We start from the raw sequence: 24,715 nt of genomic DNA, 5'->3' as shown, positions 1-24,715 counted from the left end.
ATCCAGGGCAGAGCAGGTGAACGGTCATGATTGTGGGTTCCTTGTGCCTGGAGTTCTAGATGATAATTATGAAAGAGCTGTGCACGGTACCCTTGTACGCCGGTTGTCACTTTAGCGCGACGTTGGAGCAGACAGAACTACTCCGCTGACTGATTGCACCATTGCAGGAAGAGTCGGTCCAGAGTAAAGATGATAGGAATATCCGGAGAATGTACGCATCGCTACATGGGGTCTACCTATACAGACGTGGTGATACATAGGGAGCGGGACAGGAGTTCGATCACACCTTGTTGACAATACATCTAACTTCCAGCAGTCGCGGCAAACGTCAAGGTTTCGAGGCGTCCGCGTCCCTTGCATTCCTTTTGCAGCAGATCGTTGAGGATGCGGAATTGACTGGGATCAATGAGGAGGATCTGGAGCCAAAAGTATAGTCAGCGAATGCTGCGACCCAACGGTATGGAGCGGGGGCTCGTCGACTTACCGCCTCCCATTCGTCTGCGCCCTGCTCATCTTTCTCCACCGAGTCAGCGCCCTCCAAAACTTTCGGTTTCACCTTCTCTACATCGGCGACAGGGAGGGAGACACGAACACGCATCCTGGCGCGCTGAATGGGTAGCTTCGAGTTGGTCTGGAGCAGCTTGATGCATTCCGATACCTGCAAGCACGATTTGGACACGTCGATTTGGGATGAAATAGGTCCAGCACATACCTGCGCTTTCGCATTCTTCCCAGGGCGCACACTGAACCCGGCTTCCGTCATGGCTTTATCGATCACGCCGACGGGGTAAGGCCGCTGCGTCGCGGGATCGACGCACTTCTCCGCAACAAGAGTAGCAATCTCACGTCGGACGGATGAGAGATCGTGTTCGCGCTCCTTGTCCCCGACTTGCAGCTCTCCCTTCTGAAGAATCTAATCCGAAGTCAGCACCAGGTCAGCGCCCGAGAGCATGCATAACACATACCTCCTTCACGATGGTGTTGACGTCAGTCGTGTTGAAGGACTTCTTCAGTTCCTGACTCTTCGCGACTTCTCCTTTCGAGACGTTCATGAAGACGTTGGCGATCTGGAGGACATCGTCGATGTCGGTCTCTACACCGCTGCGCCATTCCTGGACTTTGTTCTTGTAGCAGGCGATCTCGAAGCGCTTGCCGCCTTTCTTGAGGCGAACGATGGAAACGTTCGTGAGCCTGCGGCAAGACTGTTAGGCGTTCAGCGGAGCGGACAGAACAATCATACAGTCGGCGCACTTGATCTGATTCGACGGCTGGTTGATGGGCATTTTGTAGTCGTGGTCGTCGAGGCTGGGAGTGAGGAAGATGTGAGAGACGGCGAGCACTGATCACAGAAACAGCGCGGACGGGAGGAGGTGGAGGAGAAAGGAGGAAGGTTTCGATTTGTTTCCACGCGCACTACTACTTCGAAAGTTGTTATACGGATAAGGATTCCCGCTGTGATGGCATTATGACACGCTATTAATCCAATGTGATCTCCTTATTGATAATAAGCGCCCGCGATCATTGCATCTTTGCGAGGTGAGTTTATTCCGCCGCCCTCTTCTCTCTCGCTCCCCTCATCCCAGCTCCTCTCCATGTTCCCTAATGCCTCCCTTCTGTTTCGCGTTTCTCTATGCTGACAATTTTTACTGACAGCTTTGGCCTTATATTGAGTATAGCCTGCGTCGCCCGAGTCGGACTACTGGAGTCTTCGCTTTGCTGCTAGCTCTTGTACTTTGGACTTGTCTCTTGTTAGCATGCTCGTACTAAGGCTTCTGGCGGGTTCTTGGCTGGTGGCTATCTCTAGCATCATGTCTGACTATTATTAGTGTGGCTCAATCTAGTCAATATTGAATACTTGCTAGGGCTCTGTGCGGCATGTTTTCCCCGGTCGTCTTTCTGGGAGCTTCCGAGTCCTTGGCTGTCTTCACCGTGCTGCCATCCGCGCTCGTCCCTAGTCTATGTTCTCTTAACCATGTCCGCTTCTATGACTATGCGGATCTCTGTCTTGCATGGAGGAACGCTTTCGGGCACGCGTGGTCGCTCGCATGCCAGTGTATACAGTAGTACTACTGTCGACTCTTGTACAGAGCTCCTCTCGGTGTTTCCAATTATCTTGTGTTCTCCCGCATCTCCCGCGCATATCACGAGCTGGATATATCTGATCGAAGCAGGGAATAGGTCAGAATAGCACGTCTTGTATATGTGGTAAATATGAGAGGAGACGGGATGTTTATGAATTTTGAAATCACTGCGGCCGTTGTAAGTAGTGGCATTATGACAGATTGCATTAGACGTTATTTGCAGTGGGGGTGCGCCCGTTGGAATAGTTCAATATTGCGAGTGAGGCAATACCAGATCCTGTAGATTTCAGCCTGTTCACAGTGCGAGGGGCCCACGCGATGGCTCCATGTACTTAATACAAGCGCCGGCACCACCTGAGCTGGTACAAACCCGCTGCAAATAACCTCTATTGATGATCATTGAGAACTTTAGAACCAATTACAAGTCCATTGTGGCAGGATTAGATAACTTTACAAGATCACGGTCGAATCTATGATGGCAAGCTTTAGAGCTCGGTGTCAATTGAAATGACGACTCACCCGGGCTCGGGACCGTGATTATTACCGTTTTAGGGAATACACACAGCCCGCGCGCTCCTGCGATCACTTGGCCTTGAGCTCGAACGAATACACCACCCTATTCTCCCCTTGACCCCATACCCCCATCTTTGCTTGCAGTTTCTGAGCTGCAGTGCACGACGGCTCCAACATCACCCGCCAAAGCGAGCAGCGAGCGGCGCGAGAGACTGCAAGATGAAGGGCATTCAGAAGGCCTTTGCGCGGTACGTGTGGCTGCGGTTCAGCCATGTCCGTATGCCTGTGGGGGTATTTACAGGTCGCACAGGACGCCGCATATGTTGTCCTCGAAGGTCGGCATGTCGAAGAGTGCGTCACCGCGTGCCCATCTCCGTTTAATCTCGCTGATCGTCTGTGCACCCGACCGGCGATCTTCCTGGCATTCGCTTCATATTCGACAGAGTCCAATGACCCAGAATTCGACGACTACTCCCGCCGGTTCGAGTCCATCGAGAAGGCGACCGAGAAGCTGCTCAAGGACAGCAAGGCGTACACCGAGGCCGTCACAAACCTCTTCACGAACGGTGCCGACTTCGCCACCCACTTCTCCACTATCTTCCACCCCTTAGGGAGCGAGTATGCCTTGGAGTCAAAACACCCTGACGCAGAACACACCATCGGCAACGTAGACGGATATGTGGCAGCGATAGAGGAGCTCAAGGCGTCTGTCGTTCCCGAACTCGAGCTGATCGACAGCCGTATCGTCGGACCAATCAAGGAGTTCCAGGGAATCCTGAAGACTATCCGAAAGAGCATCACCAAGCGGGAACACAAGGCACGTCTGACTCCCTGTGTCCCTACGGCCCAATACATACTGAGGGCTCACGTATTGGTTAGCTTGTCGACTACGACCGCTTCAATACTTCGTTGACCAAACTTCGAGACAAGAAGGAGAAGACCCTGAACGATGAGAAGAATCTGTTCAAGGTCAGTGTAAATGCTCTTTGAATGATCTCATAGCTAATGGAGCACCGAATATAGTTGGAGCAAGACTTCGAAATTGCCTCCACAGAGTACGACTACATCAACACCGCCATGAAGACTGAGCTGCCCCGCTTCCTCGTGCAAGCCACGCAGTTCATTGACCCGCTATTCCACTCCTTCTACTACATGCAGTACGCATTTCATGCCTGCGTTCGCCATCCGGGTACTCACGGGAGGGCAGGCTGAATATCTTTTACCTGATGCTGGAGAAGCTAAACGGCTTCGCGGAGGGCAAGTTTGAAGTGTCCGTCCCGGCAGCCCAGATTGCCAGCGACTACGAGGCGCAGCGCAGCGATGCGCTTGAGCGCATCGAGGCCCTCAACATTAGCAAGCGTCTTATCTCTACTGGTGCGGCTACTATCACAAACCCCTGAACATCTAACTGAATGCCCCTTATGTCTATATTTACAGCTCGCATGGTGCAATCACAGCGCCAAGGATCTGGACTTGGCCCTCCCTCTTCCCTGGGGCGATCTACCTCGACTTCCACCACGGGCAGCCGCTCCCCCTCCTCATCGAGCTTCACCAAGAAGGCGCCCCCGCCTCCTCCCTCTTCATCTGCAGCACCGCCCCCACCTTACTCGCCTCCAGCCCCCAGCGCAGGCATTTCCCTCGCGGGGAAGAAGGCGCCACCACCTCCCCCGCCACTGAAGCCGAAGCCAAAGCCCGCGGTGCAATACGTTGTCGCCCTGTACGACTTCGAGGCACAGGCCGACGGCGATCTGGAGTTCAAGGCGGGCGACAGGATCGAGGTCGTCGAGCGTACTGATAGTGTTGAGGATTGGTGGACTGGGCGTCTGGGTGGGCGCACAGGCGTGTTTCCAGGTACGTCTCCACGTCTCCTACCGTAGCATTCATATGCATGGTGTGCGGATACTTAACGGCTGTTCAGGGAACTATGTACAGGACACGTAAGGGGCGCGCGCACACGGGCGGTGTGTCTAGGCGCGAGTGCTAGAGGAATATCACTGTAAAGAATGCCGAACTGTTGTCTCGATAATGGAATCGTAGGTGTCTCGGGCGAAGAGCTTCACTGATCGGAGGTTCCGCGAATGAAAGGTTAGGCTTCGCCCAGTCGAGGCGACCAATCGCACTGCCAACATCTGCGCACCTGCTTCGCCTCCACACGTTTGATAGGCCTAGAGCTGGTGTACAGCAGCACTCACCGCTCATATGCAGCACAATTCCTCTTTAGGCCAGTGTCAGGGATCGTCGCATCGCGCCCGTCCGCCGACGCTCAAACGCATTGCGCGGCAGGTCAGTGCCCCGAGTCATCGCTACTACGAACGCTGCTGATACTCGCAGTCGCTGCGCATGCCCTAAACGAGGTCTTCTGGACTGCGCACTCGCCCCGCAATATCCTGCATTTCCCCGCATTACCGCAGCAACCTGTAGCCCCGATCTCCTCCTGATCGGTGCGTCCTCCCCATGGTGGTCAATGCAGTTCGCTCCGCGGTCCTCCAGCGCACAGACTCCGACACGGTGTGGGTGCTGCCTGTTCTATCAAAACTGCAGCCACCGCGTTGACGCTTGCCTCGAGCCTCGTGTACGTGGTCAGGCTGCTGTGCACACTGGCCAATGCATGTACGTGTGTACGATGGCACCGGTCGATTGGAAGACGTTGAACACCGTTCCTCAGTCAACACTGGAGTGTCTACGCAGGCACAGCCACCTCAACATACATCGTTGCAACGTAGCGTCAAGGTAGCTTCGAGCATCGAAGTCATATCCAGGTGTCGATCCGCATACTGCGGCAGCGGTAATACACAACATTCACAGTCAGAATGCGTTTGGAAACAGGTTTGGCAGTGGCCTACGTCCGTCAAGTCTGCGCACAGATAGAGCTGAGTATTCTGCACAGAGCGTCAGATCTCGGGGCTGCGCTCGACACGAGGCCGAGCTGCAGCTACGTACTCGTCGGCCAATGGTGAGCGTCGACCAGACGTGTCCTGCAGCACAGAAGCATATGGTGGGCTCACTTATAAGCTCCCTCATGAGGCCCACCACACTTTTTTTCCTTCTCATCACCACCACCACCACCACCAGACATCGCCTTGACTCGCTATCATCACCTTGACTTCGTGACTATCCTACTATGCATTCTGCTGGTCCTTCTCTCCCCATATTCGCTGATGTGGAGCCCGCGGCAGAAGTCCACTGGTGGACCGAACCCATGCGCCCTGGCTCCGCAGACATCACATCTAGTGCAATCCTCCCGACCTTCGACGCCTACGCTGACTGGCCTCGCGGCATGTTCGACCAAGCCGATTTCAGGCGGTCGGCAACTCCCCCAGACATCATTGACATGGGCGCACTTCGAAACACTATACCCCCGCCGGTAATGTTTCCTGTACCGTCATCCTCGCCACCCCCCTACCTCGACACACTCGCGTTCTCATCATACACCGGGACGAGCTCCGGGCGGATGATGCAACAGCATCTGGGAGATGCTGTTGCAACTTCTGCTTCAGGTGGAATGAGCACGCGAGCGAGCGGATACTCGTCGCTCACCGACTGGGCTGGCGCCACCACCACGGCCGTGCCCGCTGGACCCGAGCTCACTCGGCCTGCACCCACTCAGCCCGCACCCCCTCAGGCTGTCATCACGGCTGTTTCGGAAGGCAGCGCCCCTGTTGCGCGAAAACCGCCACCCACCCCGCGTAAACGGCAGAGCACCGAAAAGAAGTTCCCCTGCCCGTATCATGAGTGCGCATTCGGTACGTTTAAACCATTGCCATTATTTACTCGACGTGCATGGAATGACCACCTTTGTTTATTTAGTCTCTGCGCGCGAATATAACCTCAAGGACCACATCCGCACCGTCCACCTTGGCGAGCGGCCCTTTCCGTGCCCCGACTGCCCGGAGGCGTTCAAGAAGAAGCACGACATGCAGCGTCATTATCAGTCGTTTCATACGGACTTGGGCTCGCCCCGCAACAACGTTCCGCGCAGGAGGTGAACGTCCAGCGTTCCGGTGCGTGTAAATTCTCGTCATTCTTCCTCTCGGCGGTCACGGCGCATCGCGCGGCGCCGCATCCATTCAGCTTCTACGTCAAGCCGCCCCGCTTCTTGATACTGACACTCGCTCACAGACACCCCGCGATTCGCGCCGGTCAGTTTCATAGCGACTCTCGGGTCGTACGCCCACCCTGCGCTTCCAGCCCCATGTGTTGGATGCGTTTTTCGGCGTGCGACCCTCGACGAGGGGCGTTATGCAGCTGGTAGACGGGAGGACGCGCGTGCGGCGTCGGCGGGGGCGCACTCCGGGAACCTTACGAGGGACCGGGGAAGTGCCCCCACGACTACGCTTGCGCTTGGGAGAAGGGAGGTTGAGTGTCTGAGTTCGGTCCTTGTTTCGAGGCCTGGTGCCTCCGATTATTTATGTGCATCTTTCTGTTTTCGATTGAATCTCGCCCATCGATTCGTTTTCCCCTTTCTTGTTTTCATACTATGTTTTCCACTTCTTCCACTCCTTCCCGCAGCTATCTATCCATTGTTGTGTACTCCCGAAGTATCGCTATCATATTCTCGCCACATAAACGCCGAGCTTGAGTTTGTGGGTGTTTACATATATTACGTGCACACGCTCTCGTCGATGCCTCCACGGACCATGCGGGGCAACGTGCACTTAACCCACATGCGAGAGGCGATCATGCACCCCGCGTTTGTCCCGTTGCGCTGGACTATCCGCATTTTACCAGCAGCGCATTCGTCCAATTTCGCGCGCACGTCGAATAGGCAAGTACTTGCTCCGACTGTTAATTGCATTCTCCTCACTCATGCACGTGTGCACATCAACCCTGCAGCACCGCCGCACTGCGGCAGGCAGCCTGTGATAGGGAACGCCTTCTGTTTCGGGAATTCACATGCGTTTTCGGCATGAAAGCCCACCACGCCCCATGCGCGCGGGATCGAAGTACTGTCTTGACGCCCTCCGAGTCATCGCCTACCCCAGCGTCGCACTGCCACGGGGAGGGCTGGCAACGCACAGTACGATTGCGTCCGACAGGTTTGCGGTAATCTAGCTACGCTCTGCTAAAGCGCTCAGATCATCGGGGCTTACAGGAAGTACGTACGTCCGCCCCCCCCCCCCTTGATCGACCGTACTGCGTGATCTTCATTGACCAGTACAGCATTTTGGAACACCCCGCGGTGCCCGCCGAAGCACTGGGAGCATCAATGCATCATACTCCGCGGCCTTTGAGTAGTATACAGCGGCAGAGCACCCCGTGGTGGTCCTCAGACCTGTGGCGCAGTCCGCTGTACTGGTGAAAGCCGAAGCTCAGTTCCTCCGACTACTAGGCTGCATGCTCGAGTCACTTTCACGGCTCTCGTCAAGGTACGAATAGATGGGAGGGTTGCGCTACTGATGACTCTAACACATCCGCCAAAATAGCTCACCGGAACCGCGCGGAGTCGATGGACCCATGGCAGGGTTTGGCGAACGTGGTCGGAGTCACTGACACTGCGGTAATATGTGGACTTTGAAGAAGTCGCGCCGGTGACTGGAGCTTCTTTTCTTACACGGAGATCAGGCGAGGACATCTGACATAGCCCTCTCATGCTATATAGGTACGCTGTGCAACACATATCGAAGCGCATGCTCACAGAGCGGATACTCTATTTGTTTACAGGTCAAAATGGTAACTGTCAGTGTTATAAGAGCTTCCGCCTCGCCTTCGTTCTCTTTCTCCCCCACCAACTATCTCTCTCTCCCCCGTGCCTCCCTCAAGGATGACATTCTCTACTGCATCCCTGTCATCTGCATACGAAGATGGTGGTGACCGGTTCGATCAGCAAGCTGACGTTGACGAGGCGTATCTCCCCGCGAACTACCACGGCACAGAATACCGGCATGCGGACGCTTCCGAACTGTGTCAGGACTGGTGGCCACACCCGGGGCTCACCTTCACAAGCATGGACCTATTACAGGCTTCAGAGCTCCCCCCTCACCCTCTGGATGCACGCCACGAGTACTCTTTTGACGAAAACAAGGCGTCCACCGTAAGTGCCCATCATGGCACTCTGCCGCACCTCAGTGACTTTGACCGCCCGTGTGCTCATCCCACGTTTGACCACTGGCAGCAGTTGCAACAGTTTCCGCCATGCGCTGTTGCAGCTCCTGCTGGTGGTGCTATGAGCACACAAGCGGATGCTAGTGACGGACTGAACGCTGCGATGGGCGCGTCTACTATCGCCATTGCTTCGCAGTTAGAAACATCCGCTTGGCACGCCCCCTTGGACGCCCTCTCGCAGGATGCACTATCTCAGTGCAACATCCAAACCCGTGACAACGAGAGAGCGGCTAAAAGGCGCAGGAAGCAGAGCAACCCGACTACCTTTGTATGCTCTGATTGCCCGGGAAAGAGTAAGTACACCGCTCGCAGTATATCCGCGCTTCAGCCAGTACTCACCCCCTTGTCCCTCTAGCTTGGACGCGGCTATACAACCTGAACGTGCATATCCGCAACGTCCACAAGGGCGAGAGGCCTCATGCATGCCCCGACCCGGAGTGTACAAGGCGCTTCAGCCGAAAGCACGACATGCGAAGACATTTCCAGTCGCGCCACACGAATATGGGCTCGCCCCGTCGCCAGGCCTTCATGGACCCGACAACCGCATTTCCTGGTGTGTACATCTCCCCCAGTACTGGTGCCAATGCGTTACCGTTTCTTATGCCCTCTGATCGTATATCATGCTGACGCTATGTATCAGATACCGTGCGCGCTGGGCCCATTGGCTTCACTTCGTCGTTCGAGTCGTCTTCTTCCACGGTTGCACTGCACGCCCAATCTCCATTCCCGACGCACAACTCTCGATGAAAAGAGTTATGCAGCCGCCATACAAGGCCAGGAAGAACCATAGTACCCTCAATCCATCCCATACGGTATACCCCCTACCTGCGTTCGAGCTCAATTGTATATATTCTCGTAATTGCGCGTTACAACCTTCCTGGTCACATCATGTTTGCGTTTACTGACATGCATTATGTACAAATATACAGTAACCCTCCGCTCTCCTCCACATCTGAAGACAAGCAGCCTATCCCCCTGTTCGACATGTCACGCAGCGACAGCACCCTCGGAGGACCACCCGCACCTCGTGCTCTCTATTTTCCGCACCGTCATGCCATACTCCTATTCCTCGTCCTGGCGCCCCGGTCGAGTGCCGCGCCGCCCCGCGCGGTCGAAGGACACGCACAGGGCAAGCGAAGCCTCAGTGCCACCCGTGTGGAGGACTTGAAGCTACGCAGCAGTTTCCATCAGGTTTTCTCCTCCATGACGTTCACGTTCTTGATATATACATATCTTTCACGGCTCTGTCATGCATTGCCTGCCGCCACATCGCCTTTCGCCTAAGTAGTCGTCTCATGACAGTAACTGTGATGATACTCACGAGGCTCAAGCCGCTCAACGCTTGCCGCATTCCCGGTGCGACGGCCTTCGCGCGCCCGCGCGTCCTAAAGATTCTAGCACGTACCCAGATTATTGATTCAAGATCCCCTCACTCATGCACACCAACCTCGTAGCATCGCAGGAAGAGCGCAGAAACCATCCGCTTTGGGGAGTCTGACATGCCTTTAAATTTGTTGCGCGAAAGCGTTTCACGTTTCATACGCACGAAGGCCGCAACACTGGTTCGACACCCTCCGGCGAGCCATCGTGTGCGTTCGAGTCAACATTTCCAGCAGCGCTGCAGTCAGATGTAGGAAGCAGCGCCATCTCGTCAGATAGGCCTCCCAAAAAAACGGCCTTATTGGTGCCCCGATTGTCATAAGACTTTTACTCGAAAGCACGACGTGCGATGGCATCGCCTGGCGCGGCACACAGCTAAACGCTCGGCCGCTGCTAGTAAGTAGGCATTCACGGACCAAACCTCAAGTATCGCTCCTAGCTCTGTCACGTATAGTTTGCTGCATATCGTTTTATATTGTTGTTTCAGTCCAGGAATTGCGCACTGTGACATCGGAGGAGGACATACGTAAATGTACTTCAGGAGAAGCGATAAGTCGAGCGACTCAACATGTGCTCGCCCAGACGTACCGAAAAATGCAGCTTCGTAGGACGACACGGAGAACATCACCAGAGTTTGTATGGCCACGGGTCATCGCTCGCAGCCCATGTCTTCGGCTCATAGCAGTACTCCGGAAGCGAAATTGTCGGAGTGACGTCCATCACCTTCACCTGCACCGCGTCGCAATACTCGCGGAGCCGCTCGACGTCGCCCGCATCGACAGCGATGTGGTAAGGGACCTCGATTGCGAGGTGCTGAACGTAGTCGTACGCGCCCGACGCGAGCTCCTCGAGGATACATGTGAGGTTCAGCGGCGGCACGGAAGGTATCGGGTTGGGTCGCTCGGGCCACCGTTGCAGGACATGCTTCCCGTACCCATGGGCGATGCGAACGGTGCTCGAGCGGGGTCCGATATGCCTGTCACTATCGCGTGCGTCGGGGAGGAGACGCAGGCTCGGGGGTGCGCCCGTCCATGGCGCCTGGAACTGGTTAATGAGCACGACCGTCTCCAGCACTGGCATGCCCTGGATGAGGGCGCGGACTTGGTCAGCTTCGGCCGCGCGCAGCATATGTGGCTCGTCGCAGGTGGCGGGCGAGACATCCGCAAGCCACAGCTCACGCACGCCTGCGAGCGCCGCGTCCTCTTCGTAAAGCATGCGGGTAAGAGCTTCAAACTCGTCTCCAACCCGACGAACAGTGCGCTCCGAGCCGGACAGTGTTATTCCCCACATGAAGGGCGAGTCGGGGGGACGGGGAAATTTGTAAAATGGTACAGGTTGGGGGTACCTCGCGATGCCGACCTTCGAAATGGCACCAAGAAAATGGCGGGGTAAGGGAAAGTGAAGGTCCCTCAGGACGGAGTGAATTTGCACATCGAGTTTTGTTTTCTCCGTTAGCAGCGAAAGGATGTATGCGATGAGATAGCCGTCCAGCGACACGAGAGCGACCCCGCGAAGGTGACGACAGGCTTGTGGGGGCAACGGCGACGGTGTAGAAAGAGGGTCGTGTGTAGCTGACGAGTTTGCGTGCGGCCAGAAGTCAAAAGTACCAACCGAGTCTAGATGTAGCGATTGGAGGGCGTAACAAACGGACAGCATCGCCGCGATCCGTTCGCGGATGTATGCCACATAGTACATGTTGAGCGACAGGTGAGTGAGGGATGCCAGGATATCCAGGGAAGCTATATCACACATGGAGTAGGCGAGACGTCGGAGGCGCGGTGCACGATCCCTCGTGAGACGTACGACATTGGAATATGTCCCATTTCTAAAATGCCGGGTAAAATACCATTTCACCGCGAGTGACTCTAGCATCGGGAGGGCGTCAGAGAGAAGGGGGTCCAGGGTGTCATCTTCTCGAATCTCTGAGATGTCAAGTTCCCGGATGCGCGCCCGCAGAGCACCCGCAACGTCTTGAAGGCCGAAACAAAGCAGTGGTGCTTGATCCACCGACAGGTAAGCCATCAGAGGTAGACCGCCACTCCTCTCGATAAGGTACTGCATTCGTAGGCGAGGACCGCACGCAACATTTGTCCACAAAGTTCGGCATCCAAGAGCGACGGAGCGAAGCCGCCTGCAAGTCTGAGAGATGGGGACGAGCATAGTTGTATCATGCAGGTCGGCGTGCCAGGTAGGCTCAAATCGGCGGTGAGTTTGCCAAGGAACAGGGTCGGGGATGTACGCCATGATTTCCTGTAGCGATTCTGTCGGAATGGATAAGAGAGGTCGGCGCGCGTTGAGGGCTTCATAGATGTTGTTTTCGATTGTCTCGGCCGAACGTTCTCTCACTTGGTCGACCTGCGTCCGGGTTCAGGCATGTCAGTCGCGAGTCTGTATGAAGAACCTGTAACGTACATCCTCGTTTTTGAGCAGCGAGCACCCTTCTGAAGACATTATTGCGTCTTCGAAAATCGCCAGGTTGTCACTGGGTTGTCAGAGACGGCGGTGGTCAAGAGTACCAGTAGAGGGCAGAAGAGAAAGGTGGTTGCAATGCACGGCAAGGCGAACAGCCAGTCGATATGAGTACTGCTGTGAACCGTAAATATACGGACAATCGATAGTGCGGTTGCTGTTGGAAAGCAGCCGGGCGCTCACGCGCCTGCAACCAATTGCAACCCTAACCTGCGCTTTCGTTAATTGTCCGATATTGCGAGTCTTTTAGCACAATAAGAGTTTACAACGGCGCCTCGCCCGCGACGTCGCGCAATAGCAGCGGCCGCATCGTGTGGTTCCAGTTCTCCGCCCATGTACCCCACTCCCAGTCGCTCGTCCCCGCGCTCGCCGACGCGAGCGGCGCAGCGCGGTCGAAGGATGCGCGCAAGGCCGCAAGGGCCGGCGCGGACGGGAATCCGCGTAGCATACTCTACGGCGCACATGCGTGAGCTCGGTATACGGGTGGGAAGCGGGTACAGACGTACTTCGAGCTGTGTCGCGAGCTGTTGCGCGTCGTGAAACACCAGTCCGTTTACGCTGTCCTTGACGAGCTCGTCTAGGCTGCAGGGGAAAATTAGGGTAATATACGACGTATCAAGGCACTGTAAGCACTCACCACTCGAAGCCGAGCGCACATACGGGCAGCCCGCACCCGAACATATCCACTACCTTCATAGGTAGATCAAGTGCCGACGAGCTAGAGTGCAACGATATGCCCAGGTCGGATGATCCTAGTCCATCCACCGGTTAGTTCTCAGTGGAGTCAAAGTGCAGAGAAAACCGTACCAAGCAAGAGCGGATAATCATCCGCTTCGAGCCACATGCTTACGCACCGCACGTACTTCCACGCATCATCTCCGGTTTGCAGGCCCTCCACCTTGCGCATGTACTTAGCGCGCAATGGCCCCTTCCCCGTGACGGCCATGAGCACCTTCGGCAATCTGTCGCCCTCACCGCTGTCCTCGCACTCCCGGGCGCGCGTCTCATACAGCGCAAGCGCGTTGAGGAGCAAGTCGAAGTCCTCGTCAGGCGTCCACGATGTGCTGGTCACCACGAGCGCAGTCCGGTCCGGGCGCAAGTCCGGCATCGCGATATTCTCGCCGAACGGGCTGAGGTCATTGGGGTCGAAAACGCGGCGGAAGTCATGCTCGGCTCCGGGGGATGGACTGGAGGGCCCGGAAGGAGGAATGTGAGTGAAAGGTGTTGAGTACGGCGGTTTGGCAGTGGGGAGGAAAGATGTCAAAGTCGGGCTGGAAAGTGAGGGCAGCAGGTGCTGAAAGAGCTCGTGCGACTCTGAGGGTGAGGCGCGATGGAACCGCGCTGGAGGGCGGTCGTGAAGTACCACCTTGTGTCCTCTGAATAGAAACAAGTTAAAATCGACTCAGGACCGGGACATGAGCACGTACTGGAGGTTCCATTCTTTGGTTAGAGATTCGCGCATGGCGTTAGTGACGAACAGGTGTGCATATGCGGTGCGACCAAAATAGGACTCAAACCTGCGAGATGGACGTGAGCAATTTCTTCCTAAAGCTGGCGGCATGACAGCTGCTTCACACTGTAATGAGCTTACCATTTCGCCACTTTGACAAAGGCGTGATCCTGTCCGAGGCGGAGTGCGAGTATGCTCCAACCCAGGTTGTGCCAATCGATTATTATCTTGCAGCCTCTTAATTTGGCGACGAACCACACAATGGCAAGTGTGGGTATACTAGGCGGGTTCTATCTTTCGACGCATACGGACCTTGGAGCTCAATACACATGGCCAGAATAAGCAATTGGCTGCCTACCTGTACAAGGATGAATTCGGGCGGATGGGGGATGCGCACGAAGAGTGTATGAAAGATGTCGACAATTTGCCTGACGACTTTCAAGGGTCCTGCAATGATGAAGGGAAGTCCGCGCAGGTAGGCTGGCTGCTCGTTCAAGTACAAAATCTTGACCCGCGGCATCGACAAGAGGGAGGGTATAGGCTTCGAGCCTAGCAGATGTTGTGTTAACCAATGGACTGCTGGTTCATACATGGACACTGGACAGCAAACTCTCGCGGACGCCTTGCCTGGGGTAGTCGCACCCGGACCACGGAGCATTGCGGCCACTGTGTCCAAGAGACTCGAACTCACCACCGTAGCCCACAAGGTATGTCAGGAACTTGTTTGTCGCGAAACTCTCCGTATGGTACATCATGCGCGGGCTCCGGCCAATGTCACCCAGCACGAGGATTGCAACCGACCGCAACTCCGGCCGCGAACGAGGCCTCGAGTAGATGCGCCACAGAGTGTAGGTCACCGTAAAAGCAAGCAGTAGCTTCAGCGCCGTCCCCAGCGACGGCGGGCCATCCGCGCTCGCTGTGTGGGACATCGTGCTGGTTGTGCGGAACGATGAGCGTGAGCGCGCGTCATGATCCCTTCTGCATGTTTTTCCGGAAATAGCAGCGGTGATGTCACCTCAGCCAATCGGAGGCGCTCTTTGCCGCCTGACTAACTCGCGCGCGTAGAGGTGACCGTCCCGGAAGGACCTCTTGCTCATCGACCACCATGCTCTCCTCGTCGTCTTTTGCTTCATGTTCGCTGCGCGTAGCCGCTCGTATACCGAGAACGACTGTCTCCCAAAAGGCTACCCGCAGTATACCCAGGGCACCCACAGCTTCCCGAAACTTCGCCTCCTCGTCGAGGCGGTCGGCCAGTGCCATACACCACCATGGTCCGACATTGTCCATGGCTTCACCCACTAGGGTTTCGAGTACAGCAGCTCGTGTACGACGCATAGATCAAGGTAAGTCTCACCACGTCCGTTTCTGTAGTCCATGAAGCTAATGAGGAACAGCCCGTACCATGTTCATCCAGACAGAGACTACGCCCAACGATGACTCCTTGAAATTCATCCCTGGGGTGCCCGTCATGGGCGAGGGCACCGCGGAATTTCTGGACATCAAGTCCGCCCTCAAGTCGCCACTTGCCATCCGTCTCATGGGCATCGAGGGTGTCACGGAAGTCTTCTACGGCCCCGACTTCGTCACGGTGTCCAAGGACGCCGAGACAGCCTGGTCCGTGATCAAGCCGGAGGTCTACGCCATGCTCATGGAGCACTTCTCTTCTGGGGAGCCGCTCTTCCGCTCCGAGGAGGACCGGGAGTCGGCAGGGCCGCAAGATACCCGCATTCTCGACACGGATTCGGAGACGGTCGCCATGATCAAGGAGCTGCTGGAGACTCGCGTACGACCAGCGATCATGGAGGACGGCGGAGACATCGAGTACCGGGATTTCACGGACGACGGTATCGTCCAGCTGAAGCTGAAGGGAAGTTGTCGAGGATGCTCGTCTAGTACGGTAACGCTGAAGAGCGGCATCGAGCGTATGCTGGTGCACTACATTCCCGAGGTCAAGGGCGTAGAGGAGGTACGCTCAATTGCTTGCCCACGCAGTCAAGGTGCTAAATTGCCGTCGATAGGTACTCGGTCAGGAAGAAGAGATCGCCCTGAACGAGTTCCAAAAGCTCGAGGAGAAGCTGGCCAAGGAGCATGGCCATGAGAAGAAGGAGTCGAGGTAATCCATCGGCCTCGGTGACTGTTCCGTCCGTTCCGCGCTAATGCACACCGCTCCCCGGCATCTAGTATGGCGCAGTACATGTCCGTGTAGATCTACCTGTACATCCTACCTAATTCACTCACACTACGGGGAAAGTAATTTTAATCATCTCTCACGCCCAAACACATGTGTGAACTCGCCGACGTGTTGCTGTGTATACGAGCGTCCGAGTGCAAAGTTCTGTCGCAGTGCCCGCCGGCGCCTGCCGGATTATATCTACTCGTCCATCATGTCCTCTGTGCCAGGCCCTCTTCTCTCATCTCCCTCTCAACTGTGCCCGGAAGCTCCAGACTAAACACATCTCTGCACATCAACTGAAGCAGGATGGCCAACCCCGCGACCCCGCGCAAATTCACGCTTGCCTCGCGCGCCTCACAGCTCGCGCAGGTCCAGACGGACTCCGTGCGCGACACGCTCGCGGCGCTGCACCCCGAAATCGAGTTCGCGACGTCGTTCATGACGACCGGCGGCGACCACAACCAGTCGCAAGCGCTCTACCTGCTCGGCGGAAAGGCATTGTGGACGAAAGAGCTCGAGGTCGCGATGCAGGAGGGCGTGGTGGACATGCTCGTGCACTGTCTGAAGGACGTACCCACGTCGCTCCCCCCGGGATGCGAGATCGCGGGGGTGCTGGAGCGCGCGGACCCGCTGGACTGTCTGGTGGTGAAGAAGGATGCGCCATGGAAGAGCCTGGAGGAGCTGCCGGACGGGAGCGTGGTCGGGACAAGCAGCGTGCGCAGGGTCGCGCAGCTGAAGCGCAGGTTCCCGAAGCTGGTGTTCAAGGACGTGGTAAGCTGCCCTGTCTTCTCTGCTCGTGTTCTCTCAGTAACCGCTCCTGCGCGCGCGAACAGCGAGGGAACTTGTGAGTGCATATATGCAACGATCTCACGCGGTCAGCATGCTAAATAATCCGTAGGAACACCCGTCTAGCAAAGCTTGACGCGCCCGACGGGCCCTACGCCGCGATCGTCCTCGCGAAGGCAGGCATGGTCCGCCTCGGATGGGGTCCGCGCATCACCGCCGAGCTGGGACCGCCCACCCTCATGTACGCCGTCTCGCAGGGCGCGCTCGCGATCGAGATCCGCGCCGACGACGAGGCTGCGCGCGCGCTGTGCCGCTCGATCACGCACTGGCAGACGGAGTGGTCGTGCTACGCAGAACGCGCGTGCCTGCGCGTACTCGAGGGCGGGTGCAGCGTGCCAGTCGGGGTGCACACGACGCTCGTCGAGGCGGAGGGCGACGTGCCCAAGGGCCGGCTAGAGATCGTCGGTTGCATCACCGCGCTGGAGGGCGAGACGCATGTCGAGCACCGGATCGAGGCCGACGTGCACTCGGTGGAGGAGGCGGAGGCGATTGGCGCGAGGCTTGCGAAGGTGCTCATCGAGACGGGCGGGCGGGCGATCCTGGACGACATCACCACCGACCGGGATAGGAAGATCCAGCTGGCGAAGGATAACAACGAGCAGGTGTAAAGTAGATGTAGGTGCCCCGGCGAGTAGAAGAAAGAAGATATGTACCATGTACATTACGATGTATACACTGCTGGAACAACTGCTTTGACCTATAGCAAAAATAGGCATGCGCTTATGATATACCGAAGACGCAAACTCCACCATTGAGACTTCAGGCCTTCAGGCCGTCGAGTGGAGTGACCTTCAAGCGGCTTCAGGAGCAACCTGAGCTAGCATGCAAAGCACGCGGCCGTATCCCGACCACAACTGTCAGAGACATCGGATTTCGACGCGGACTGCTAGCTTCGAGCGAGGCGGACGAGTCACGACGGGCGAGTGGGAGCATCGAGGAAGATCTATTTTGTAGGAAACCGTTGGAATGACTGCTACCAAAGACGTACAAGAAGACCCATGCGAGACGCAAAAATTGTCCCCCGCCTAATCTCGTCGCAAGATGGTCGAAGCATCTGACACCGACCGACGATTAGACCAGATGAGGAGGTTGTTCTGCGTCCCCACGAGCGCCTGCAATTTCCTATGCGATAGATATCTAGGAAGCAAGTGACTCTATGGCGGGGACGACGTAGACATTGTAAGGAGAAACCGAAGTGAGGAACCGCCTTCTTATACTTTGCGGTATTTACATGTATTTGGTTGACGATGCTCTGGGCGGCGTCTAACTATGACAGCCGGTGCCTTCAGCAGCTCTTGCTTGCACTCATTACACACCATCAGTCTCCCTCTCTTTCCTCCATGGCTTCCACATCTGAGGGAGTGGACGAATTCGTCCACCAGATTGCTATCCGTCTTTCTAGGGCGCTGAACTTGATCAACCCGAACGACTTGCTCGCGCAGCGCGTCCAGGACATCGCGAAGACGAACACCGTGGACGGATTCATTGCAGGTGCGTCGATTGCGCGCAACCCGGGAAGGCTGGGACATTGACGAGAGCCGGGTTTTTGCAGCGGCGAAGTCTTTCGGCAAGTTCAAAGATTCCTTCCTTGCAGAGCTCCATGCAGAAATCTTGTCGCACGAGAAGCAGGAGGCCGCGGGCAAAGACGCACAGCCTGCTCAGGGCATCGTCGTTCACGACTCAGACGTGCTCGAGCCGGAACCTGAACGCGCGGGCGGCCTAGTGCGCAAGGATGCGGTGAGTGTACTCGCTTGAGCCGGCAGAGGCAGGTGTTTGGGGCTTGGTATTCACGCTCCTACGCATGCAGGCTCATACATTCCGAAGGCCCAACAAGCCGCTTGCTCCTCCTACACCTCGAGCATCTGTACTTGGCCTTGACCGTCTGGCGCAAGAGAAGAGGGCTGCAGCGGCAGCGGCCAACGGTGAGGGCAGTCGGAAAAAGGCAAGGTTAGATGACGATGGAGACGAGCCGCATTTCAAGGGTACGCCGGCATGATTTGTACTCTCAAAGCGTTGGGATCTTACGAAGATGCAGTGCCTTCAATGCCTGCTTCACGGACATCCCATCTCCGGCAACGAGGTGAGGAGACCCCTTCTCATCCCGGTGGTCTGTCGGACATGGCGCGACAGAAACTGGAGGAACGCAGGCGTGCCCGAGGTGAGTTTCCTGTATGCTCGAAGCGCGCCGGTTTGTTGACATGCATTGGCAGAGGGCATCACAGCCAAGGACGAACGTCGGAATGACGGCCCTCGTGGCCTTGGTGATTTCCAGCAGCGATTGAACCGAGACCGTCCTCATGATAGACGAGACCGTGATCGTCGCGACAATGGTCGCGACCACGGCGGTGACCGCAGGGGTTGGGACGCCACGCCCCGCTCTGAGCGAAGCCGCAGAGGCGACGACATGCCTAGCGTGCGCATTCCGAACGCGTCTTGGGATGCCACACCTCGACGACCACCCTCTCCGGGAGGATCTAACGGCTCGCGCAGTAGAAGGTGGGATGCCCCCACTCCCCGCCGCGGTACGTCTCCCGGCTCGGACGGAGGCGACGGGGCTCTCGGCATCGATGCGCGGGAATGGGAGGAGGAACAGATTCGGTTGGACCGAGACTGGTACATGGGTGCAGAAGGAGGCGGTGTACTTGGCGAGGAAGAGTACAACCCCTTGGCGCAGTATGACGATCTCGCGGCGGTCAAGGAGGAGCAGCTCGCGAAGAAGCAGGTCAAGAAGGTCTCTGCGCGCCAGGCGCAATACGTGAGTACCGTTGGTTCGCCGCACCCGGCAGCGCGTTGACGGCTAATTCTTGCAGAACGCGGACAATGATCTCTGGGAGGCGAACCGGATGCTTACCTCCGGTGTTGCCACTCGCAGAGAGATTGACTTGGATTTCGAAGACGAGTCTGAGTCGACGGTGCATGTTATGGTGCACGATCTGAAACCGCCCTTCCTCGATGGACGAACGGTCTTCACGAGACAACTCGAGCCGATCAACCCAGTGCGCGACCCGACCAGCGACATGGCCGTCTTTTCTCGAAAAGGTAGCGCGTTGGTCAAGGAGAAGCGTGAACAGGCCGAACGCGCGAAGGCCGCCGCGAAGCTCGCTGCACTCGGCGGCACGGCGCTCGGAAACATCATGGGCGTGAAAGACGAGGACGCCGCAGCGGACGGTAAGTACTTGTCTCATGCGTTCCGAACTAGCGTCTGGATTGGACATTCACGTAGTCTCTGTTTCCGTGTGCCTGTTGCGATGTGTGCTGGTATACAGCCGAGGCTGAGGCGAAGGCGAAGACTGAGGGCGAAGAAGACTACAAGGGCGAATCGAAGTTCTCGACCCACATGAAGACGAGTGCGGGTGTAAGTAACTTTGCGAGGACCCGCACGCTGAAGGAGCAGCGCGAGTACTTGCCTGCATTTGCGTGCCGCGAGGAGCTGATGAAGGTCATTCGAGAGAACCAAGGTCAGCACAATTTCTCTGAATGCGGATGCCCACACTCATGGTCGTGTTCAGTTATTGTCGTCGTCGGCGAGACGGGCTCAGGCAAGACGACACAGCTCGCGCAGTTCTTGTACGAGGACGGCTACTGCTCATATGGCATCATCGGGTGCACACAACCCCGTCGTGTTGCAGCCATGTCCGTTGCAAAGCGTGTCAGCGAAGAGATGGAGGTGAGTAGTTGGAATATAATTGTCCACACGACGAAGGTTATTGATCTGCGTCTCAAGTGCAAACTTGGCTCGACTGTCGGTTATGCTATCCGTTTCGAGGACTGCACATCACCAGAGACGAAAATCAAATGTACGTCCTCAGCTCATCAGCCTCGCAATGTAGTGGTACTGACAGCTGTTCGATAGACATGACCGACGGTGTTTTGCTTCGCGAATCCCTCAATGAGGGTGATTTGGACCGGTACAGCGTCATCATCCTCGATGAAGCTCACGAGCGGTCATTGAGTACTGATGTACTTATGGGTCTTCTCCGAAAGAGTGAGCTGCGCCTGCCCGATCATATCATGTGCGGATCATTAATCGAGCCTGCAGTTCTGTCTCGCCGGAGAGACTTGAAGCTAATCGTCACATCTGCTACTATGAATGCCGAGAAGGTGCGTAATGCCTTCGTGGAATGATATAACGAAGTCGATAATGACTATTTATACACAGTTCTCGCAATTCTATGGCCAAGCACCTTGCTTCACTATCCCTGGCCGCACGTTCCCCGTCGAAATCTTCCATGCCAAGTCGCCGTGCGAAGACTACGTGGACAGCGCGGTGAAGCAGGTTCTGCAGATCCATCTGTCGCTTCCACCGGGCGACATCCTGGTTTTCATGACTGGTCAGGAGGATATTGAGATCACTTGCCAAGTCGTCCAAGGTGAGCTTCGTTGTGTACGCGATATGTGCTATTGGCTCTGATACATGTTTCATAGAACGACTATCGCAGCTCGACGATCCTGCACCACTGGCCGTGCTGCCGATTTACTCTCAGATGCCCGCAGATCTCCAGGCGAAGATCTTCGAACCAACAGCTGACGGTCGCCGGAAGGTCATCGTGGCCACAAACATCGCGGAGACATCCTTGACCGGTGTGTGTCGCCGCTTTTCCCTATTGCATGGCACTCATGAAGACGCGCAGTCGATGGTATCCTCTACGTGGTCGATGCTGGATACTCGAAGTTGAAGGTTTACAACCCGAAAGTCGGTATGGACGCGCTGCAGATCACGCCGATCAGTCAAGCCAACGCGAACCAACGTACCGGTCGTGCCGGTCGGACGGGTAGCGGGTTCTGCTACCGGCTCTACACCGAAATGGCGTTCCGGAACGAGATGTTTGCGAACAACATCCCCGAGATCCAGCGGACGAACCTGGCGAACACCGTGTTGCTGCTCAAGTCGCTCGGCGTGAAGAACCTGCTCGAGTTTGACTTCATGGACCCGCCGCCACAGGCCAACATGCTCAACTCCATGTACCAGCTGTGGGTGCTCGGCGCGCTGGACAACATCGGGGACCTGACGCAGAGCGGACGCAAGATGAGCGAGTTCCCGATGGAGCCCAGCATGGCGAAGATGCTCATCCAGTCGGTTGAGTACAAGTGTTCGGGCGAGATGCTCACGATCGTGTCGATGCTCTCCGTGCCGAGCGTGTTCTACCGCCCGAAGGAGCGCCAGGAGGAAGCGGACGCGGCGCGCGAGAAGTTCAACGTGCCCGAGAGCGACCACCTCACGCTGCTGAACGTGTTCAACCAGTGGAAGTCGCACGGGTTCCGCGACGACTGGGCGCTGCGCCACTTCTTGCATCCGAAGCTGTTGAGGAAGGCACGGGAGGTGCGCGCGCAGCTGGAGGACATCATGAAGTTCCAGAAGATGGAGATCATCTCCGCCGGGACGGACTTCGACCTGATCAGGTATGTCACTGCGCTTTATACAGCTACGGCACGCGCAGAGGGCTGACCGTTGTGCAGGAAAGCGATCACCGCGGGCTACTTCCACCAAGCGGCACGCGTGAAGGGTATCGGGGAGTTCGTCAACATCCGGACAGGCCTGCCTACCCATCTCCATCCTACCAGCGCTCTATACGGTCTGGGCTGTAAGTCTCATGATGCGTGGACGCGGGATGTTCGTTCTGACCACCGTGACAGATACGCCCACGTACGTTGTGTACCACGAGCTCATCCTCACGTCAAAGGAGTACATGACTCAGGTCACCGCTGTCGACGCCTACTGGCTAGGTACGTGCCACCGTCCACCCACTCACGCCACATGGCTCATCGCGCCACCACGCACAGCCGAGCTGGGGTCCGTCTTCTACTCCGTCAAGGAGAAGAACTTCGACGAGCGCGGCAATCGCCGACAAGCCGACCGCGAGTTTTCACGGAAGGCCGAGATCGAGACAGAGATGGCGCGCGCGCGCGAAGAGTGAGTGACAGTGGCTGAACCTCGTGCACCACCCGCTAAATTGCCTCCCCCTATTTCCAGGAGCGCGAAAAAGGCGCAGGAGGAGGCGCTTGCGGAGAAGACATCGTCGGGCAGCTCGCAGATCATCGTACCAGGCACCCCGCGCCATACGGGCATCGGTGCGGGCGCGCGGGTCACGGCGACGCCCCGTCGGCGGGTTGGTATCTAGAGGATCTCATCCTCGAGACCGTGTTATATGTATGTTTTGTAATACTATTGCTCGCACTGCTCAAACCATCTAGAAATGAGCGTCCAGTATTCACAAGGAGACTCCTCGACAGAGTCACGATGTAGTCATGAATGTAAGACTAAGCTAAGCACGTCTCACAACACCACAAATGGCGCCCTGCAACCACTGGCGTGGGACGTGAGTGGAATAGTCCGTCTCTATTAACTCGCTGTGTGTCATATTTCTAATCCCCTATCTTATACAGGTCGAGCCTTGACCTTCCATGTCAGGGCTGACGCCGCTGTGTTTGTGGCGTGAGGCAGTCGGGGCCCCGTCAACGAGCTGAGAAGTAAGCCGTCTTCCAGCGATGTGCAAGCCCCGCAGAATCACCGGGTGACGATATCATCGTTGAGTGGTTCTGCGTTCATCGGCACTTTGCAAAGCCCGGAACCCCTTCTGTATACCCCTTCTGCCAGTCGCCAAAGACCAAAGAAGTGAGAGTGGCCAGACTTAGATTCGTACGTACTACGTCTGAAAACCCATGCTTTCAACCTGAAGATTCGGCACTATCCCTCGTGCAATACTGACAGTGCTTCCGCGAGATTTGGCCCTGGCGTCGAACCACAAACAGTCAATCAGCGTCCAAACTATCCACCTTCCCGGAGTAATGGTGAGTGAGATATTCGGGCGATGCGCGCCTGCCTGGATCATAGTGCTTCTCAGATTTTTTGGCGCGCTTTAGATCATCACACAGGACGGCATAGCGGTTGAATGGGGTATAGAGGGGCCCGGGAATGAGACGATGTGCCGTGCGTGCCGCTGCGAAATAGGGTGCACATTACGCAGTGGGCGGGATCCGCGGTTATAATCATGTGCGCTTCTTTTGCCGTTGGGAGGTTCGGCCTCCCGCCACGGCGTTTCACCATCCGTATTGCACATTGCAACAGCACGGAGACTGCGAATGCTTTCCGGGAATAAGCGAAGGACGTCATCGCCAATGGTTCGTCTCCCGCTGACTTGCCAGTGCTTCCGGATGTGCAGGTCGAAGTCTCACCACGTAAAGGGGTTAGAGCGGGTGACCGCCACATATGCTCATTGTTGGACTTGATCTTCTATAAACGCACTATCACCCATACCAGGATGAGCGCATCGCGCGTGGGTGGGCCAACCGTGAGCTTAAGCCCAACTTAAGCCCCATGAGGACTCACGGAGCCGCTCTTCTAGCCTGATGTAATGTATTGGTGAGGAAGGTTGTCGTAAGGGATCGAGAAGAGGCGTGCGTCCTATTTTTACTGTGACAGTCATCTGAGCCTGTTTCGCTGCTGGTTCTCACCTGCGCTCATCCATCTCACGCCGCCGCGCACCCGCATCACAGAAACGGCGTCGAAGTTGTTAGAGTAATAAGAATTCCCACCATTACAAGATGTTATAAGACTTTGTAAAGTCATCATAATCTCGGCCTTGATGGTAAACGCCCGGATCATTACATCTGCTTGGAACAAGGTTGCGAGGCGCTCGTCATCGTCTTGCAATCGTCTTGCAACCTGCGCAATCCTCGCTTGCTTTGCGACCCAATACCATC

At 56.4% G+C, this 24,715-nt stretch overlaps 8 protein-coding genes across 8 annotated transcripts; 5 read left to right on the top strand and 3 right to left on the bottom strand.

Moving 5' to 3' along the window:
- Positions 1–181: 181 nt before the first annotated feature.
- Positions 182–1,343, bottom strand: TRAVEDRAFT_26123 (Shwachman-Bodian-diamond syndrome protein). Its single transcript, XM_008033725.1, has 5 exons — positions 1,252–1,343; positions 966–1,191; positions 713–913; positions 485–658; positions 182–416 (listed from the first exon to the last, which is right to left on the bottom strand). The coding sequence occupies exons 1-5, from the start codon at positions 1,281–1,283 to the stop codon at positions 303–305; spliced, it is 747 nt and encodes a 248-aa protein (XP_008031916.1). The 5' UTR covers positions 1,284–1,343; the 3' UTR covers positions 182–302.
- Positions 1,344–2,813: 1,470 nt separating this feature from the next.
- TRAVEDRAFT_33852 (BAR-domain-containing protein) lies at positions 2,814–4,535 on the top strand (the record flags this gene model as incomplete). The annotated part of the gene is made up of 8 exons (XM_008033830.1): positions 2,814–2,842; positions 2,905–2,945; positions 3,038–3,411; positions 3,474–3,563; positions 3,618–3,751; positions 3,802–3,968; positions 4,032–4,445; positions 4,513–4,535. 8 exons carry the CDS (start codon positions 2,814–2,816, stop codon positions 4,533–4,535), a joined length of 1,272 nt encoding a protein of 423 aa, XP_008032021.1.
- A 1,180-nt stretch (positions 4,536–5,715) lies between these two features.
- TRAVEDRAFT_42654 (uncharacterized protein) lies at positions 5,716–6,580 on the top strand (the record flags this gene model as incomplete). Its single annotated transcript, XM_008034102.1, has 2 exons — positions 5,716–6,337; positions 6,402–6,580. The coding sequence occupies 2 exons, from the start codon at positions 5,716–5,718 to the stop codon at positions 6,578–6,580; spliced, it is 801 nt and encodes a 266-aa protein (XP_008032293.1).
- Positions 6,581–8,355: 1,775 nt separating this feature from the next.
- Positions 8,356–9,443, top strand: TRAVEDRAFT_42653 (uncharacterized protein; the record flags this gene model as incomplete). The annotated part of the gene is made up of 4 exons (XM_008034101.1): positions 8,356–8,625; positions 8,707–8,989; positions 9,052–9,249; positions 9,337–9,443. The coding sequence occupies 4 exons, from the start codon at positions 8,356–8,358 to the stop codon at positions 9,441–9,443; spliced, it is 858 nt and encodes a 285-aa protein (XP_008032292.1).
- A 1,257-nt stretch (positions 9,444–10,700) lies between these two features.
- On the bottom strand, positions 10,701–11,771 carry TRAVEDRAFT_17041 (uncharacterized protein; the record flags this gene model as incomplete). Its single annotated transcript, XM_008033575.1, has 1 exon — positions 10,701–11,771. One exon carries the CDS (start codon positions 11,769–11,771, stop codon positions 10,701–10,703), a length of 1,071 nt encoding a protein of 356 aa, XP_008031766.1.
- Positions 11,772–12,782: 1,011 nt separating this feature from the next.
- Positions 12,783–14,924, bottom strand: TRAVEDRAFT_160169 (mannosyltransferase; the record flags this gene model as incomplete). Its single annotated transcript, XM_008035174.1, has 8 exons — positions 12,783–12,996; positions 13,052–13,127; positions 13,183–13,297; positions 13,353–13,921; positions 13,973–14,062; positions 14,137–14,285; positions 14,354–14,544; positions 14,687–14,924. 8 exons carry the CDS (start codon positions 14,922–14,924, stop codon positions 12,808–12,810), a joined length of 1,617 nt encoding a protein of 538 aa, XP_008033365.1. The 3' UTR covers positions 12,783–12,807.
- Positions 14,925–15,204: 280 nt separating this feature from the next.
- Positions 15,205–16,267, top strand: TRAVEDRAFT_26121 (HIRA-interacting protein 5). Its single transcript, XM_008033724.1, has 3 exons — positions 15,205–15,338; positions 15,390–15,961; positions 16,014–16,267. Exons 2-3 carry the CDS (start codon positions 15,398–15,400, stop codon positions 16,110–16,112), a joined length of 663 nt encoding a protein of 220 aa, XP_008031915.1. The 5' UTR covers positions 15,205–15,338; positions 15,390–15,397; the 3' UTR covers positions 16,113–16,267.
- Positions 16,268–16,393: 126 nt separating this feature from the next.
- Positions 16,394–17,693, top strand: TRAVEDRAFT_160163 (porphobilinogen deaminase). Its single transcript, XM_008035173.1, has 3 exons — positions 16,394–16,939; positions 17,002–17,012; positions 17,067–17,693. Exons 1-3 carry the CDS (start codon positions 16,475–16,477, stop codon positions 17,620–17,622), a joined length of 1,032 nt encoding a protein of 343 aa, XP_008033364.1. The 5' UTR covers positions 16,394–16,474; the 3' UTR covers positions 17,623–17,693.
- Positions 17,694–24,715: the final 7,022 nt, after the last annotated feature.

The sequence above is a fragment of the Trametes versicolor genome, assembly GCF_000271585.1.
Source record: "Trametes versicolor FP-101664 SS1 unplaced genomic scaffold TRAVEscaffold_1, whole genome shotgun sequence".
Taxonomy (NCBI): domain Eukaryota; kingdom Fungi; phylum Basidiomycota; class Agaricomycetes; order Polyporales; family Polyporaceae; genus Trametes; species Trametes versicolor.
Note: the sequence above shows the minus strand (reverse complement) of the source record. Positions and strands in the feature narration are given on the sequence as shown.

Coding starts and splice junctions, on each gene's coding strand:
- TRAVEDRAFT_26123 (XM_008033725.1), bottom strand. CDS start 1,283: ATGCCCATCAACCAGCCGTCGAATCAGATCAA. Junction 1,192..1,251: donor CAGCCGTCGAATCAGATCAA/GTGCGCCGACTG, acceptor GTCTTGCCGCAG/GCTCACGAACGTTTCCATCG. Junction 417..484: donor GCGCAGACGAATGGGAGGCG/GTAAGTCGACGA, acceptor TTTTGGCTCCAG/ATCCTCCTCATTGATCCCAG.
- TRAVEDRAFT_26121 (XM_008033724.1), top strand. CDS start 15,398: ATGTTCATCCAGACAGAGACTACGCCCAACGATGACTCCTTGAAATTC. Junction 15,962..16,013: donor AGGTCAAGGGCGTAGAGGAG/GTACGCTCAATT, acceptor TGCCGTCGATAG/GTACTCGGTCAGGAAGAAGA.
- TRAVEDRAFT_160163 (XM_008035173.1), top strand. CDS start 16,475: ATGGCCAACCCCGCGACCCCGCGCAAATTCACGCTTGCCTCGCGCGCC.